Source organism: Corvus kubaryi, unplaced genomic scaffold (genome assembly GCF_017639235.1).
Source record: "Corvus kubaryi isolate FWS band 111438036 unplaced genomic scaffold, C.kubaryi_AGA036_p1.0 37398, whole genome shotgun sequence".
Lineage (NCBI taxonomy): Eukaryota > Metazoa > Chordata > Aves > Passeriformes > Corvidae > Corvus > Corvus kubaryi.
Genome location: NW_024581137.1, coordinates 34,556,436 through 34,568,957, shown reverse-complemented (window position 1 = coordinate 34,568,957; position 12,522 = coordinate 34,556,436). Strand labels below are relative to the sequence as shown.

General features: G+C 38.8%; 1 protein-coding gene across 7 annotated transcripts in view; it reads left to right on the top strand.

The window, feature by feature from the left end:
* PPP1R9A (protein phosphatase 1 regulatory subunit 9A) overlaps window positions 1–12,522 on the top strand; it is a 135,390-nt gene that overhangs the window by 109,361 nt on the left and 13,507 nt on the right. For 5 of the 7 annotated variants that reach the window (XM_042044147.1, XM_042044150.1, XM_042044149.1 and 2 more), the window contains 6 exons: window positions 249–345; window positions 477–648; window positions 4,799–4,956; window positions 5,519–5,819; window positions 9,949–10,036; window positions 10,136–10,213. In XM_042044147.1, coding sequence (XP_041900081.1) covers window positions 249–345; window positions 477–648; window positions 4,799–4,956; window positions 5,519–5,819; window positions 9,949–10,036; window positions 10,136–10,213 — 894 coding nt within the window. The remainder of the gene's footprint in view (window positions 1–248; window positions 346–476; window positions 649–4,798; window positions 4,957–5,518; window positions 5,820–9,948; window positions 10,037–10,135; window positions 10,214–12,522) is intronic. The other 2 variants (XM_042044152.1, XM_042044151.1) reach the window with 1 other exon arrangement.

The following is a 12,522-nucleotide window of genomic DNA, read 5'->3' as shown; positions in this document are numbered from 1 at the left end:
ATTATCAGTAAGAATTGAGATTTTTTTTTCCAGATAAGTTGCCCTTGCCATTTTTATATCATCACCTAGCATAGTCACTTAAACTGCTTAGGGTTTTGTCCTGATTGCAGTTTCATAGTCCTTATAAAGTAAGTGATAATTTATTTGCTAAGGACAGATTTTTCTGATGAGTAGCAAAACATTTTGGTTTTTGTTTCAATCTGATTGCTTTGATGACAGCAAATACATCTCTTTCTTTTTTTCCTAAGAGAACTTGACTTCATCAAACGCCAGGAAGCTGAACGAAAGAAAATAGAAGATTTGGAGAAAGCACACCTTGTAGAGGTTCAAGGCTTACAAGCTCGTGTGAGTAGCATTTACTCTTATATTTGAAGAATGAGACAATTCTGTCTGATATTCTGGAAAAATAACAACTCTAATGGGGAGGGTGTATCAGGGTGAATATTATTGGTAATACTGTGTTGTACTTCTTTCAGATACAAGACTTGGAAGCAGAAGTTTTCAGGCTAATGAAGCAAAATGGAAGCCAAGTTAACAATAACAACAACATTTTTGAAAGGCAGACATCTTTTGGAGAAGTTTCTAGAGGAGATCCAGTGGAAAATCTAGATACTAAGCAAGTGACCTGCCTGGATGGCTTAAGTCAAGGTTTGTTTGAACCAAACCATAACACCTGTGAATCATAGAATAGTTTGGGTTGGAAGTACCTTAAAGATCATCTAGTCCCAACCCTCCTGCTGTGGCCAGGGACACCTCCCACTAGTTTGCTGAAAGCATTATCCAGTCTGGCTTTGAACACTGCCAGGGATGGGGCATCCACAGCCTCCCTGGACAACCTGCTTCAGTATCTCACCACCCTCACAGTAAAGAATTCCTTCAATATATTTAATCTAAATGTCCCCTCTTTCAGTTTGAACCATTGCTCCCTGTCCTGTCAGTACAGTTCCTGACAAAGAGTCCCTCTCTGGCTTCCCTGTAGGGTCCCTTCACATACTGGCAGGTGCTGTGAGGTCCTTGCACAACCTTCATTTCTCCAGGCTGAACAGCCCCAACTTTCTCAGCCTGTCTTCATAGGGGAGGTGCTCCAGTCCCTTTATCAACTTTTTGGTCTTCCTCTGGACTTGATCCAACAGTTCCATGTCCTTTTTAGGCTGGGAGTCCCAAAGCTGGAGGCAGCACTCCAGGTGGGGTCTCATGAGAGCAGAAGGGCAGAATCATCTCCTTTCACCTGCTGGTCACCCTGCTTTTGATGCAGCCCAGGATTCCTATCAACTATAATATTATTTATAAAAGCAATACATTATGAAAAAAATTAATTTCTAACAAGCACAGAGGTGTTTTATTAAAATTTATATTTTAGCAGTCATTTCATGTGTGGACCCCAACAAGATTGCCTTACAAACAAATCAATATGAATTACATTTTTAACAAGTTATGTGTATAAAGAAGAGCTAGTCCTGCTGAAATGGTATTAGGTGATATGCAGACCTTGTGCAATTGATTTCCACAAATCTTCACAGGCCTGTTTTTTTCTGTCAAATGTTAATAGTACTGAAATATCTGAAGTTCAGAAAAGTACCCAGGATGACAAGAAGGTCATCTTTACAGAGACTCAGTAAGTGTTATAAAACATTTAATACTTAGCAGTACTGTTAACACAAGTCCTTTCAGTTTGCGTCAGGAGAGGTAAGTATGTTTTCTTCACTTGACTCAGAAAAATGGTGCTTACATGTACTGTTGTAACAATGTCAACACACATTTGTGGCTCAAGAGCTAAAATCCAGGAATTTCTACATGTAACAAAAAAAAAAAGAAAAATTGTAAAATTCATTAAAAATTTGGAAGTTCTTAGTATAGCGTTAAAAATCTGCATTTTAGTGTGTCAAAATTATGTTTTCCAATTGATGGATTTGCATGAAAATTTTCAAAGAGCTGTTTTCTTTCATTGCAAAAATGTTCCCCTGGAGAAATGTTACTTACCAGTGTTAATTGCTTCCGAGTGTTAGACTAGATGATCTGTGAATTTAAATGCTCAAATTTAACCACACGAATAAAACCAAAAATTATTTGCTAGGAAAAATAGATAATCGGCAATGATTTTTTGAAAGCAGAAGCAGCATAGTTAGACCTTAGATTCCAGACTGCATTTGGTTTTAACAAGAGACAAAACCCCTCCTTTTTTAAAGTAAGGATATCCTTAAATATACTGTAGCTCTCTTTGACTTCCATATACCTTTTCCAATAAATTCTGTATCAGTTTCTGAGGTCTGTATCAGGCCGTCATGTAGTGATACTTGCTCTGCACAGAGCCTAGGTGTCTGTATCACTCTTGTTTAAACCTTTAAGAAAAGAACCTGCCATCAACCCATGGATGTTTGCAGAGGAGCTGTAAAGGGCAGGGGAGTTGTCCACAATGTTTTGGAGGTGAGTAGAGTCTCTCTGGGTGCTGTGGGTTGTGCACACTGTCTTTGTGACATTCACACAGGTGCTCCAGTCTCTTTTCTGGCTCATGTTTGGCAAGTATAACACATGCTTCTTGATCAAGCCCTCTGCATTATGTTCCTGGGGTAGGACTGCATGTAGACAGCCACATCCCAGAATTTTTGTTCAGAAGTTTGCAGGTCTGTCTTCCATAAAAAAATTAATTTATGTAAAAATATAATATTTTAATTAAAATTGTATCAAGTATGTTTTTGTTTCAGTGTGATCTGAGGTGTTTATTACATGCTTGCATGGTAGGAGACTTGGGAGGAGGCAGTGGATGCAGCCTGATGGTTGCAAACATGTGAGCATGTTCCTGACGCTGCTGGTGCTCTGGCCGTGTTTAGCATCCTGCCAGACTGCACGACTCCTCAGGCTGTAACATAACCTCACACTGAGCTTAAGGGGCTGCCAGTAACATCAGTGGAAGTTAAAAAGAGAAAATCAAAACTACTATGGCCCACATAATTCTTTCTTTGCTTTGCCAGGGAATACTAGACTAGGGAGTGTGTTTCCTTTACAAATACATGGTTTATTCTGAGAGTTCATAAAAATGGATAAAGTGCATTGTAGCTTTCTGGTTTAGTGATTGTGAGCTGTGTCTGCAGTAGAGAATCAAGCTGTTTACTGGCAGGAGTCACTGGTTTGATATCTAAACAGTTCAGTGCTGAGGCCAACTTTCACAGTCTCAGACTTTGACATCTCTGTGCAAGTGCCCATTCAAGACACTTTGTGGCTGTACTTTCTGGGTGTCTTTGGATACCCAGGGATGCATCAGTTCACAAGAGATTTTAAATTCTGTCAGCCTGTCTAATGGAAAAAACAGTGGGAGTACAGGCGAGGTCTTTCCTGCTTCACAGTGGTACTGAAATAATTCAGATGGAAGAACATTGGAGTCAAGTGGTTGAACGTCTGATGAAAGTCTCATGACATTGACTCTGAGAGTGAAATAAAAACTATTATGACTTTTATGTGAGAGATTTTCCAGACTTCCCAGTGGGTTGGAAGATTTCTACAGCATCATGTGAGATTGTGGGTTTGTGCTGGGAGCTGTGAGGGCCAGCCAGTCTCTGCAGAAGAGGGAGCTGGGACTGGGGGTGGCAGCACATGTGTCTGGGGCAGAGACCATCTGACAGCAGCCCAGTTCCACTGCAACAAAGCAGGGCAAAACCAGTGATGGGGTGGAGGATGGTCTTTTGCTTTAAGAAGGCCCATATGAGCACTTCTGTGAATACCATTTGCAGTCCTGTGTTGATAGTTTGAATAATTTCAACAAAGAAACAAAGGGATGTATGGAAGTGTGTATCCCTGGAAGAGCAAATACAAGCAGTTCAAGCCGTCACAATGTGTAGTTATCCTGTAGAGTACTTAGGGCAGAAGCATAATTGCAAGTCGGGCAATGCTAATTATTCTGTAGTATCATGTGAAGTAAAATTTAACTCTTATGTGTAGAAGAAAAGCAAAAATATCTGTAAGATCAGATTTTAATTGATTAGTGTATTATGAATGCAGTATGTAGACAAGTAAATCAATCTAATGGATTATTGTTTGATTTTTACTGTGAGAGTTGAAAAAAAAATTGTTAACACCATAAAGAATCTATTCTCTTTCTGGTGTAAAATAAAAAAAGACCTTTTAAAATGTTTTTAGTCTTAATTACTGCAGCTTTGTAAAATGTTAGATTTGCTGCAATACTCAGATTTCATTTGAGTGGATGGTTGATAGCTAAGACAAGTGCAACTGTATTAGTTTTAGTTGTAGAGGCAAGTCATATATGAAATGTTCAGTATACCTTGCTCACGAGACATTCAGGAAATGGGTGTCTTTGAAGCCAGGCAAGTAAGATGGTGTCATTGTTCCATTTTTTATATGAAATACTTACCCAGTTTTCATGTATCACCTAATGATGTTTATGCCCTGATAGAGGAGAACTGTCTGCAGGACAAGCACATGCAACTCCCTTTGAAGGAGTCTGAGTGGATCTGCTTTCTGGGCTGGTACAGCTGGGTTTGTGTGGTCGTCTGCGTAACAGTGGGAATACTTTGTTGAATTCCTAAATATCTGCAGTTGATTCTTTGCTATGCCCTTGCTGAATCTGTACAGATAAACTTGTTTATGCAAATAACTTTTTCTGGGGGTAATATAGGAGTTATGAAGATACAGGTACAAGTAAAATGCGTCTTTTCTAACCTAAATGATTCTATGATTCTCTGCAAAGTGCAGGTACTTGCAATTGTTTGTACAACAATTCCTTTTGTTAGGAAAAAGTAGTAGAAGATCCTTCAGTTAAAGAGCTTCAAATCATGTTTCCATACAGATTTCAATGAAGCAGTTCCAGAAACAGAGAGACTGGACTCCAAAGCTCTGAAGATTCGAGCTCAGCTCTCAGTGAAGAACAAGCGGCAGAGGCCTTCCAGAACGCGGCTGTATGATAGCATCAGTTCAACTGATGGGGAGGACAGCCTGGAACGAAAGGTGAGAAGGACTCTACCCTATCTTTCAGGCCTCCTATGGAGTGCTAGATTGCCCCTGTAAGTCATTTCATCCTCTATCTTTATCCTTTCATTGTAGCACAGGCAGTATTTATTCCTCTGTGGCCAGTATGCTGTGAATGTCCTTGAGTGATGTGCCAGTCTGGTCTCCTTTTGAGTCAGCACACCCGTTTTTGTGGTTCTGTTGTGTTTTAACTGGAATCCTGGTCTTTTTGATTTATATGTGCTTTATAATGCAGAGCGGGTCCTTTCATTTATGCAGGAGGTGACAGGAGCTTGAATTGTGCGTTTCTCTATTTGTTAATTTGTTAACACAATTGATACAATATTTCCTCATTGTTTTGTCCTATTCTGACTTTGTCTGAAAGCAAATACCAATAAACAACACTGTGTGTGGTATCAAAGGGTAATGCCATGAATTGCTACAGTATTTCATACAAATAGAAAGCTAAATAATGAATAAAAGAATTGCATGTTCAAAGTAAATCTTGCTCTGTTTGCTTACTAAGTGGTATAACCTGCTCTATAATCTCTTATACCAACAGCCATCACACAGTTACAGTAGTCCCATGCACATTTCAAAATCACCACTGCCCTTATGCATGAGAGCATCCTCACCAGCATCAGACTCTGGTGCTTCCTCCCTCTCCCCCGTGGCTAGCAGTGCAGCAATCTCACTTGACAACCTAACTGAAAACCAAGAAGAAGAACAGCACCACAAAGGAGGTGTCCTTTCCCCATATGCTCAGGGAGACACTCCACTTTCCTCTCCTTCAAAATCTGGGCACAGCTCTGAAGCATCTCCTTTGCATCACCCAGCTGGCAGGAATGTTTTACAGGATAAAGGTATTACTGTTTCTTTTACAATAAATTGATGCATCATTTTGCTCACTTTGATCTATCTGCTTTATGACCTTTTGTTGTGCAGTAGGACCTTAGCTACTAGAAGGTCAACATCTTGTAATTTCTTTAGCCTACCTGGAAGTCAAAAACTTAAGAATGCCCTTGTATGGTGATATAAGAAAAGGAAAACATTTAAAATGGGATAGGGAACTGCTTATTTTCTTTTTTTTTTGTCTTTCTTGGAAAGACAAAAAATTTTTCACTGAAAAAACCAGGGGGAAGTTGCCTTTAAGAAAATGTTGTATTGTGTTTTCAAAAAAAAAGTGTTATTTGACCTTGGGACACGTCCATATTAGAAACATGCTTAACACAGTGTACTTACTCAAATAATGTGATTTTGGCTCTGCTAGATGATTTTTTTGGAGGGTGCGGAAAGGCGTGTGAAGCAAGAACAACAGATTGTAGCTTTTAATTGCTGAGAGGCAGCAAAGTCTAGGTTTGATGAGAGGTTAGTGTCTGGAGAATTTTCATTTACAGAAAAAAACCAAAGGAATTTCTTAGGGAGATTGGCCTCATTGTTATTAATTTAATTCAGACTCTTTAAATGCTAGATGGATAAAACAGGGTGCAATTATATGTAGTTCAGGTATATGTTTCAGATACCAGTTTATTATAAGAATAAACAATCTGATATGTCACAGAATACTGAGCTGTCCTTTTCAGATGCATTTTCAGGTCAGAATTAGCATTTGACACTACTTCAGCATTCTTAGATATGCACCTTGCATTTTCAAACTGTCACATAAGCTAAAATACATAATAAAAATTGTTTGTAAGTGAGGGCTGCAGGAGGAGGTCTAGGTAGGTTCATAACGGAGGTTGGCTTGCTTGAATTAACTGAAAAAAACAATTTATTGAAGATTTATGTTTATGTGTCTGAAAAGACTTGCTACTGATTTAAACCCTGTTTTTTCTTCATCTTTATACAGGGCTTTCACACAGGTTCATAAAAGGCAGAGTAATGGAACTATACTGAATTTAGGATAGGTTAATATATTGCAAGCATTTTTACATGAGTTCTGAAACTGCTGGTTGCAACTAGGTTAAATTGTTAGGGATTCCAAGTTAAATTTAATATTTGAGTTTTGCAAGTAAAAGTAAGGGTGTGAACATAAGAATGTGACTTTACAAATTCAGCTTGAATAGATGATTGGTTTGTCAGGGAGATCCTAAATCCTGCATTTCCAACTGATGTATGAAAAATACCTTGATAAAAAATTAGTGGAAACGAACCTTGTAGTGCAAGGAATAGGGCATTGCATTCTGCCCCGTGTCACTCTTTCCATTTTAGATTTGAAAAACAATCTCTGTCTAAATATTGCTGTAATACTTTCCTCACTGTGACCGTTAAGTAAACAACCAATGCTTTTGGGTGTGCCCAGGTTTTGCTGAGTAATACATTAGAATTAACCAGAGCAATTTAATTTCGAGTGGAAAAAATAGTATTTAATAGGTCCTACAAAAATGAACGTACTACTGCAGTTGTTTGGCAACAAGTGCTGCAGCAATGCTGTTTTAAATGATTGTTAATTTGGCTGTTAAACTCATACAGCTCAGAAAATAAAAAGAGACATTGCATTTGTTTTGTGTGTTCAGGTGGGATTTTTTAGAGATAAGAGAGAGCACCTGTATGGACACACACATGTCCATAGGTTAGTCTCTCAGTAGTAAAAATGAGCATTAGCAAGCTCACATTTGTCTTTTCTTTTTCGTAAGAGATCCCGCAGTGTTGTGGCTGAAGGGCTGAAGTGGCATGAGATTAGTTCCATTGCAAAATGATGAGCAGATTCTTCATGTATATGTGATGACTTTATTTTCTTCTGTTCTGCCTGGTTTGTGCAACAGCATCATCCTTTGATAAGGCAGCGAGGTGACTGCAGTGGGCAGTGCTCACTGACATTAGGCTGCTGCAAGTGCTTTGTGACCCTGGGCAGGGGAGTGAGGTCTAGTGTCTTCCACATCCATCAGCCACACAGCTTTCAGCTGGAGGCTGGAAGTGATGGATTAAACAGCTTCTGTGTGATTTATTCTGAGAAACCAGCTTTCCATTACCTTCTCTGAAGAACTGGAAGGAGTCGGGGAAGATGCACCCATCCAGGGTGGCCAAAGTCCCGTCCTGCCCAGGCAGGGCACCTGTGGCTCTGGTTCTTGGTCACTGCCGTGTGCCAAGCATTGAGTACTTCCTGCATGCAAGACCCTCTAGATTCAGATCCACTCTGCCAGTGAAGCTGGTTTTGGGGCCTAGCCTATCCATTTTCCACTGTGTCCCATAGCCAGCACAAATATTTTCCTCATCAAGTCATCATTATTTAAAGGATGGCCCCAGCTGTGTGGGAGGGGGATCATAGGGATACAAGAGCCCAAATAGAAATTTGTCATTCCAAGTAGCTGCTATGTATTGCTGCTGAGCTCTCCAGACTAATTTTTTCTACTGCAGCAGCAAAACTTCCATCTAATTCCATGCTTTAATTTAAAAAGTATACAAAAACAGTGTACTTTATCATTTCTTGACTTTCACTAAGAAGTTTCCCGAAAAAACCCACTGCCCCTTGTCCTGAAGCCCCACTTGCCTGTGAATAGCTAGTGTGAAAATAAACGTTGCAAGTTTTAATTCTTGTGACAATTTTGGCAGTGGCTAAATGAGAAGAGTGCATTAAAGGTGAAAGGACCTTAAGAGGGAAGAGGAAAGAAGAATGCAGAGTGTAGGGTTGATGCAGAGTGTGCATTGCCTAAAGTTCTCCTTGACCTCCTTGGGGAATGGATTTCTTCTTAGGCAACTTCATCTTCCTTTAGTCATTCTTCATATTACCTTTTTTTGTTTTCTTTTTTGGAATGAGATTACTCGTTAGTTCTTGAATTTTTTTTTTTAACATAAGGGCTTGTGTTGGTGGAAACAGTATGGCTTTTAGAGTGTGGGTATTGCAAAGGGCTTATTTTCCAGCTTTTCAAAGGATTTAAGAACCAATTAATTGCACATGAAATTTTTTGCTCAAATGAAAACCTGGGCAGGTATTATCTATCAAGCAACACACAAAGTTCTATATACATAGTTGACTATCCTGTGATAGTGCTGTGGTGCTTTGGGTTAATGTTGAGCGTTTAATTTAAGTGAGCAACAGTAGGAGAAATCTACAACCCAGCAGTGCTTCCAGTTAAAGTTACTGTATGTCTGAGGTCACATTGCAAAAGCCACCAAACCCCAAGTGACATGAATGACTGACCTTCATTTGCTTCCTCTAGGGTATTTGGGGACGCTCTTTATGTTTAAGGGTCACTGTGTCTGAATTTTTAAACTACTGTGTGTTTTCTTTTAGCTTCCATATAGATTTCACAGGATGTTTGCCAGACTCAGATTCATTGTTTTGGCTTTATAGGTACTGCAGGCTGTTTCCTCTTTAGGGTTTAATAGCATTTGTAGAAGAGATCAAAAATTGATAGATGCCTCAGGGCAAATTTATTAACTAAACTACTTTTAGGTTTTGGGGGGGGTTTATTTGTTTTTTTGGGGGGGGTTTTGTTTCGTTTTGTTTTGTTTTAAATTCAGAATGGTTAGATTTTAGGTGAGGTATTTAATTTAACAAAGATGCTCAGGCTAAACTGATTAACTGTTTCATAGCACATCCATCATAAAAGGTACCCTTGGCTCCAAAGTTGAAAAAAGAAGTTAGGAGTCATTTTGGAAGTAAAGCACACATACCAAATGAATTCTGTAAAAAAATAAACTTAAGCAAACTACTGCTGAGTTTAAAAATGGATTCACTGGAATGTTTGCCTAGAAATACTTCATGTTGTTCAATTTATTACATATTCATTAAAAATCAACCAATATTAACTTCTTATTTTCTTTAATTAAAAAAAGATCTTTGTGTATTTTTGAATTCTGAAAGTACTTATTTTTATTCCTGTTCACACCATCTTCCTAAAAATGAGAATTCCCCTAATTAAATTGTGTACTCACACACATGTACATGTAGGGGTATCTAATTATGAAAAGATGCACAAAGTGTTCTGGATGGAAAGTAGCAATTAAAAATTAATAATGTACATTCTTCCATGTACAAATGTATCCTAGATGGTGCCACAAGTGCTCAGGCAGCAAGAACAACTAGCCCTACTATGGGGCATACAGAAAAACTAAAGCGAAAACTTGCAGATCTTGGGTAAGCATTTTGTTATTTAAAATACTTTTTCTTCTTCATTAAAACAATTGAAAATTAAATTTCAAAGATGTTTCCTGATTTTTTCTGATATTCTTGTAGGGCTCCCTTGAGAAGGAGTTCAAACAAGGGCAAGAAGCGGAAAGAGAAAGAAGCTATTAGGGTCACCTATGGCAGTAGGTATGGGTGAGAGACTGAGGAGGCACGAAATTATGTGCCAGAAACATTGGAAAAACCTAATCATCCTAGCAGATGGAATATTAACAGTTCCACTGACTTCATAAATAAGTGTTAAGCTTTGAGATAACCTGATCTTACAAACCTAGATTCCTTGGCTCACAAAAGACTAACATATAATCTAAAAACACTTGGAGATTTATAATGTCATAGAATCATAGAATTTCTCAAGCTGAAAGTGACTCACAAGGATCACCAAGTCTAACTCGATCACTGCTGCTGTTGCATCCACTAATGGGGTTTGCAGAAATAGATTTTCAGAGCAGCCCTACAAGATGCACCCAGTCAGCTAATAATATCCATGAACCAGAAACCTTGACACAATTCCACATATTTTTTTTTTAAAGCCTCAGAGCAAGGTTGGGCAGCAGCTGTTCACTGCAGCTTTGCAGCACCCACACTAGGAATGCTTTCAGAAGGGGTTTTTTCCTGAAGATGAACATCTTAAGTTGAAAAATAGGAAAAATGCTGACAGCATGTCACATCAACAACTTTCAGGCAAGGAGTTGTGAATTCCTTGTGAGATCTGATGAGACCACATCACCAACATCTGAATAAATAAATGAATGTTCACAATGACAGCAGGCAATCTTCTCCACAAAAGCTAGTGTAGATTTTTATTGAAGGCCTCTCCTTACATACTTAGGAGTCTGACAAGATCACAGCATGATAGTTGGTTCTAGGTATGAAAGACAAAGTCAGAAGAGCTAAGCAAACTTAATATGTTCCAAAAGTCTAGAAAGGTCATAGCAAGTCAAAAACTCTGCACGTAAAACAATGCAAAAAACCTACATGATAGAGGAGTTATTGGAAGAAAGCAAAGTTTGAATGCTATTCAAAAAAACATTGTGGTGGTAAATCAGTGTGTAGCCATTTGTGCAGTTCTACTGACAGTCTGATATACGGAGACCCAGTGACAAGTACATTGTGTAGCTCCATAAAATCAGAAAAGCAAAAGAAACCTTCCTTACTTCCTCAGGCACACTGTACTGAAGTGCAATATTCTGTCTCAGCATACATTTGTACATTTGTATTTTGCAAATATCTGGCAGGATCTTCAGTGATCTTGGGCAGCAGTCATCACCTCTCTGCTGGTGTCAGAAAACCTGTCCCAGTGCGTATGCTCACAGTGTGACATGGAGTCAGTGATGCTCGCTGCTGGGTTTCCCTGGTGACAGGGAGAGGTTTGTTAAAGCCAAATCTCTGCACTTCATGAGGCTGTGAGGCAGCTAGTGCTCTTAGCAGGGTGTTAGACATCATGCAGCATTTAGATACCAAGCCACAAGCTGGGGGAAATGAACATACACTTGTTTGTAAGAACTCGAATGCGCCTTATGCCAACACAGTATGTTACAGATGTTTGTGAGATCCCATAGGTGTCTTCCGTAGAGAGAGCAGATCTCAGCATCGAGATCAGTTTCTTATTAGTCCACATGATAAATCAGTCACTTGTGTTGTTCCTTAATATTTCTTTAATGCAGTTCAACATCCCAATTACAGTTGCTAAAGGTAGAGTTTAATTCCGCTTTCAAAGTAGAAATTCATGAGCATTTGTAATTCTTACTCTACCTCTGTAAACTGGAGTGTTACTATTTCAGCATAACTTTTTAAACAGCCATTGTCACTTCTTTTGTTACTAATGCCAAATAATTTGCCTCAGAAGAAATGTGAGGATGTTTTCTCTACAAGTCCAAAGCTGTATAAGCTCTTTGAAAAAAGGAAGATGATGAAAAGACAGCATCCTGTTATAATTATGTCCGTTACAACAACTGATTGATGTAGAATTAATCATGTTGTCACATGAGTGTTGCATGCATTATTTTGCCATTTCCAGAAAGCAGCACTCAGGATGTGTAAATAAAATCTCAAATTATTTCCTGAAGCTACCACTAATGCAACAGATGCAAAAAAATCCCCCATTTAAGTAAGGAGCATTTATCTCCCTGCCTGAAGTTAGGTGATTTGGGCAACAACATTTGTGTTTACTTTCTATGTTCAAGCAAGATTAGCGGATGAGAGGGAAGTAAAGGACTGGGTCAGATGCATCTATCTTTCTTTAAGTTGCTAAATGGAGTAGGATTCTCCTTCTGCTTCCATAGGTGGGGATTCTTTGACAACCTCACTTTCATCCATACAAAAAAGAGGCTTCACAATAGATGTGGTCTAGTGATGATGTTAGTAATGACTTAGAAGCTGTCCAGAAGGTGGATGTTGAGGGATATTTACCTTAGTGCCATTTACACATGGCTGCT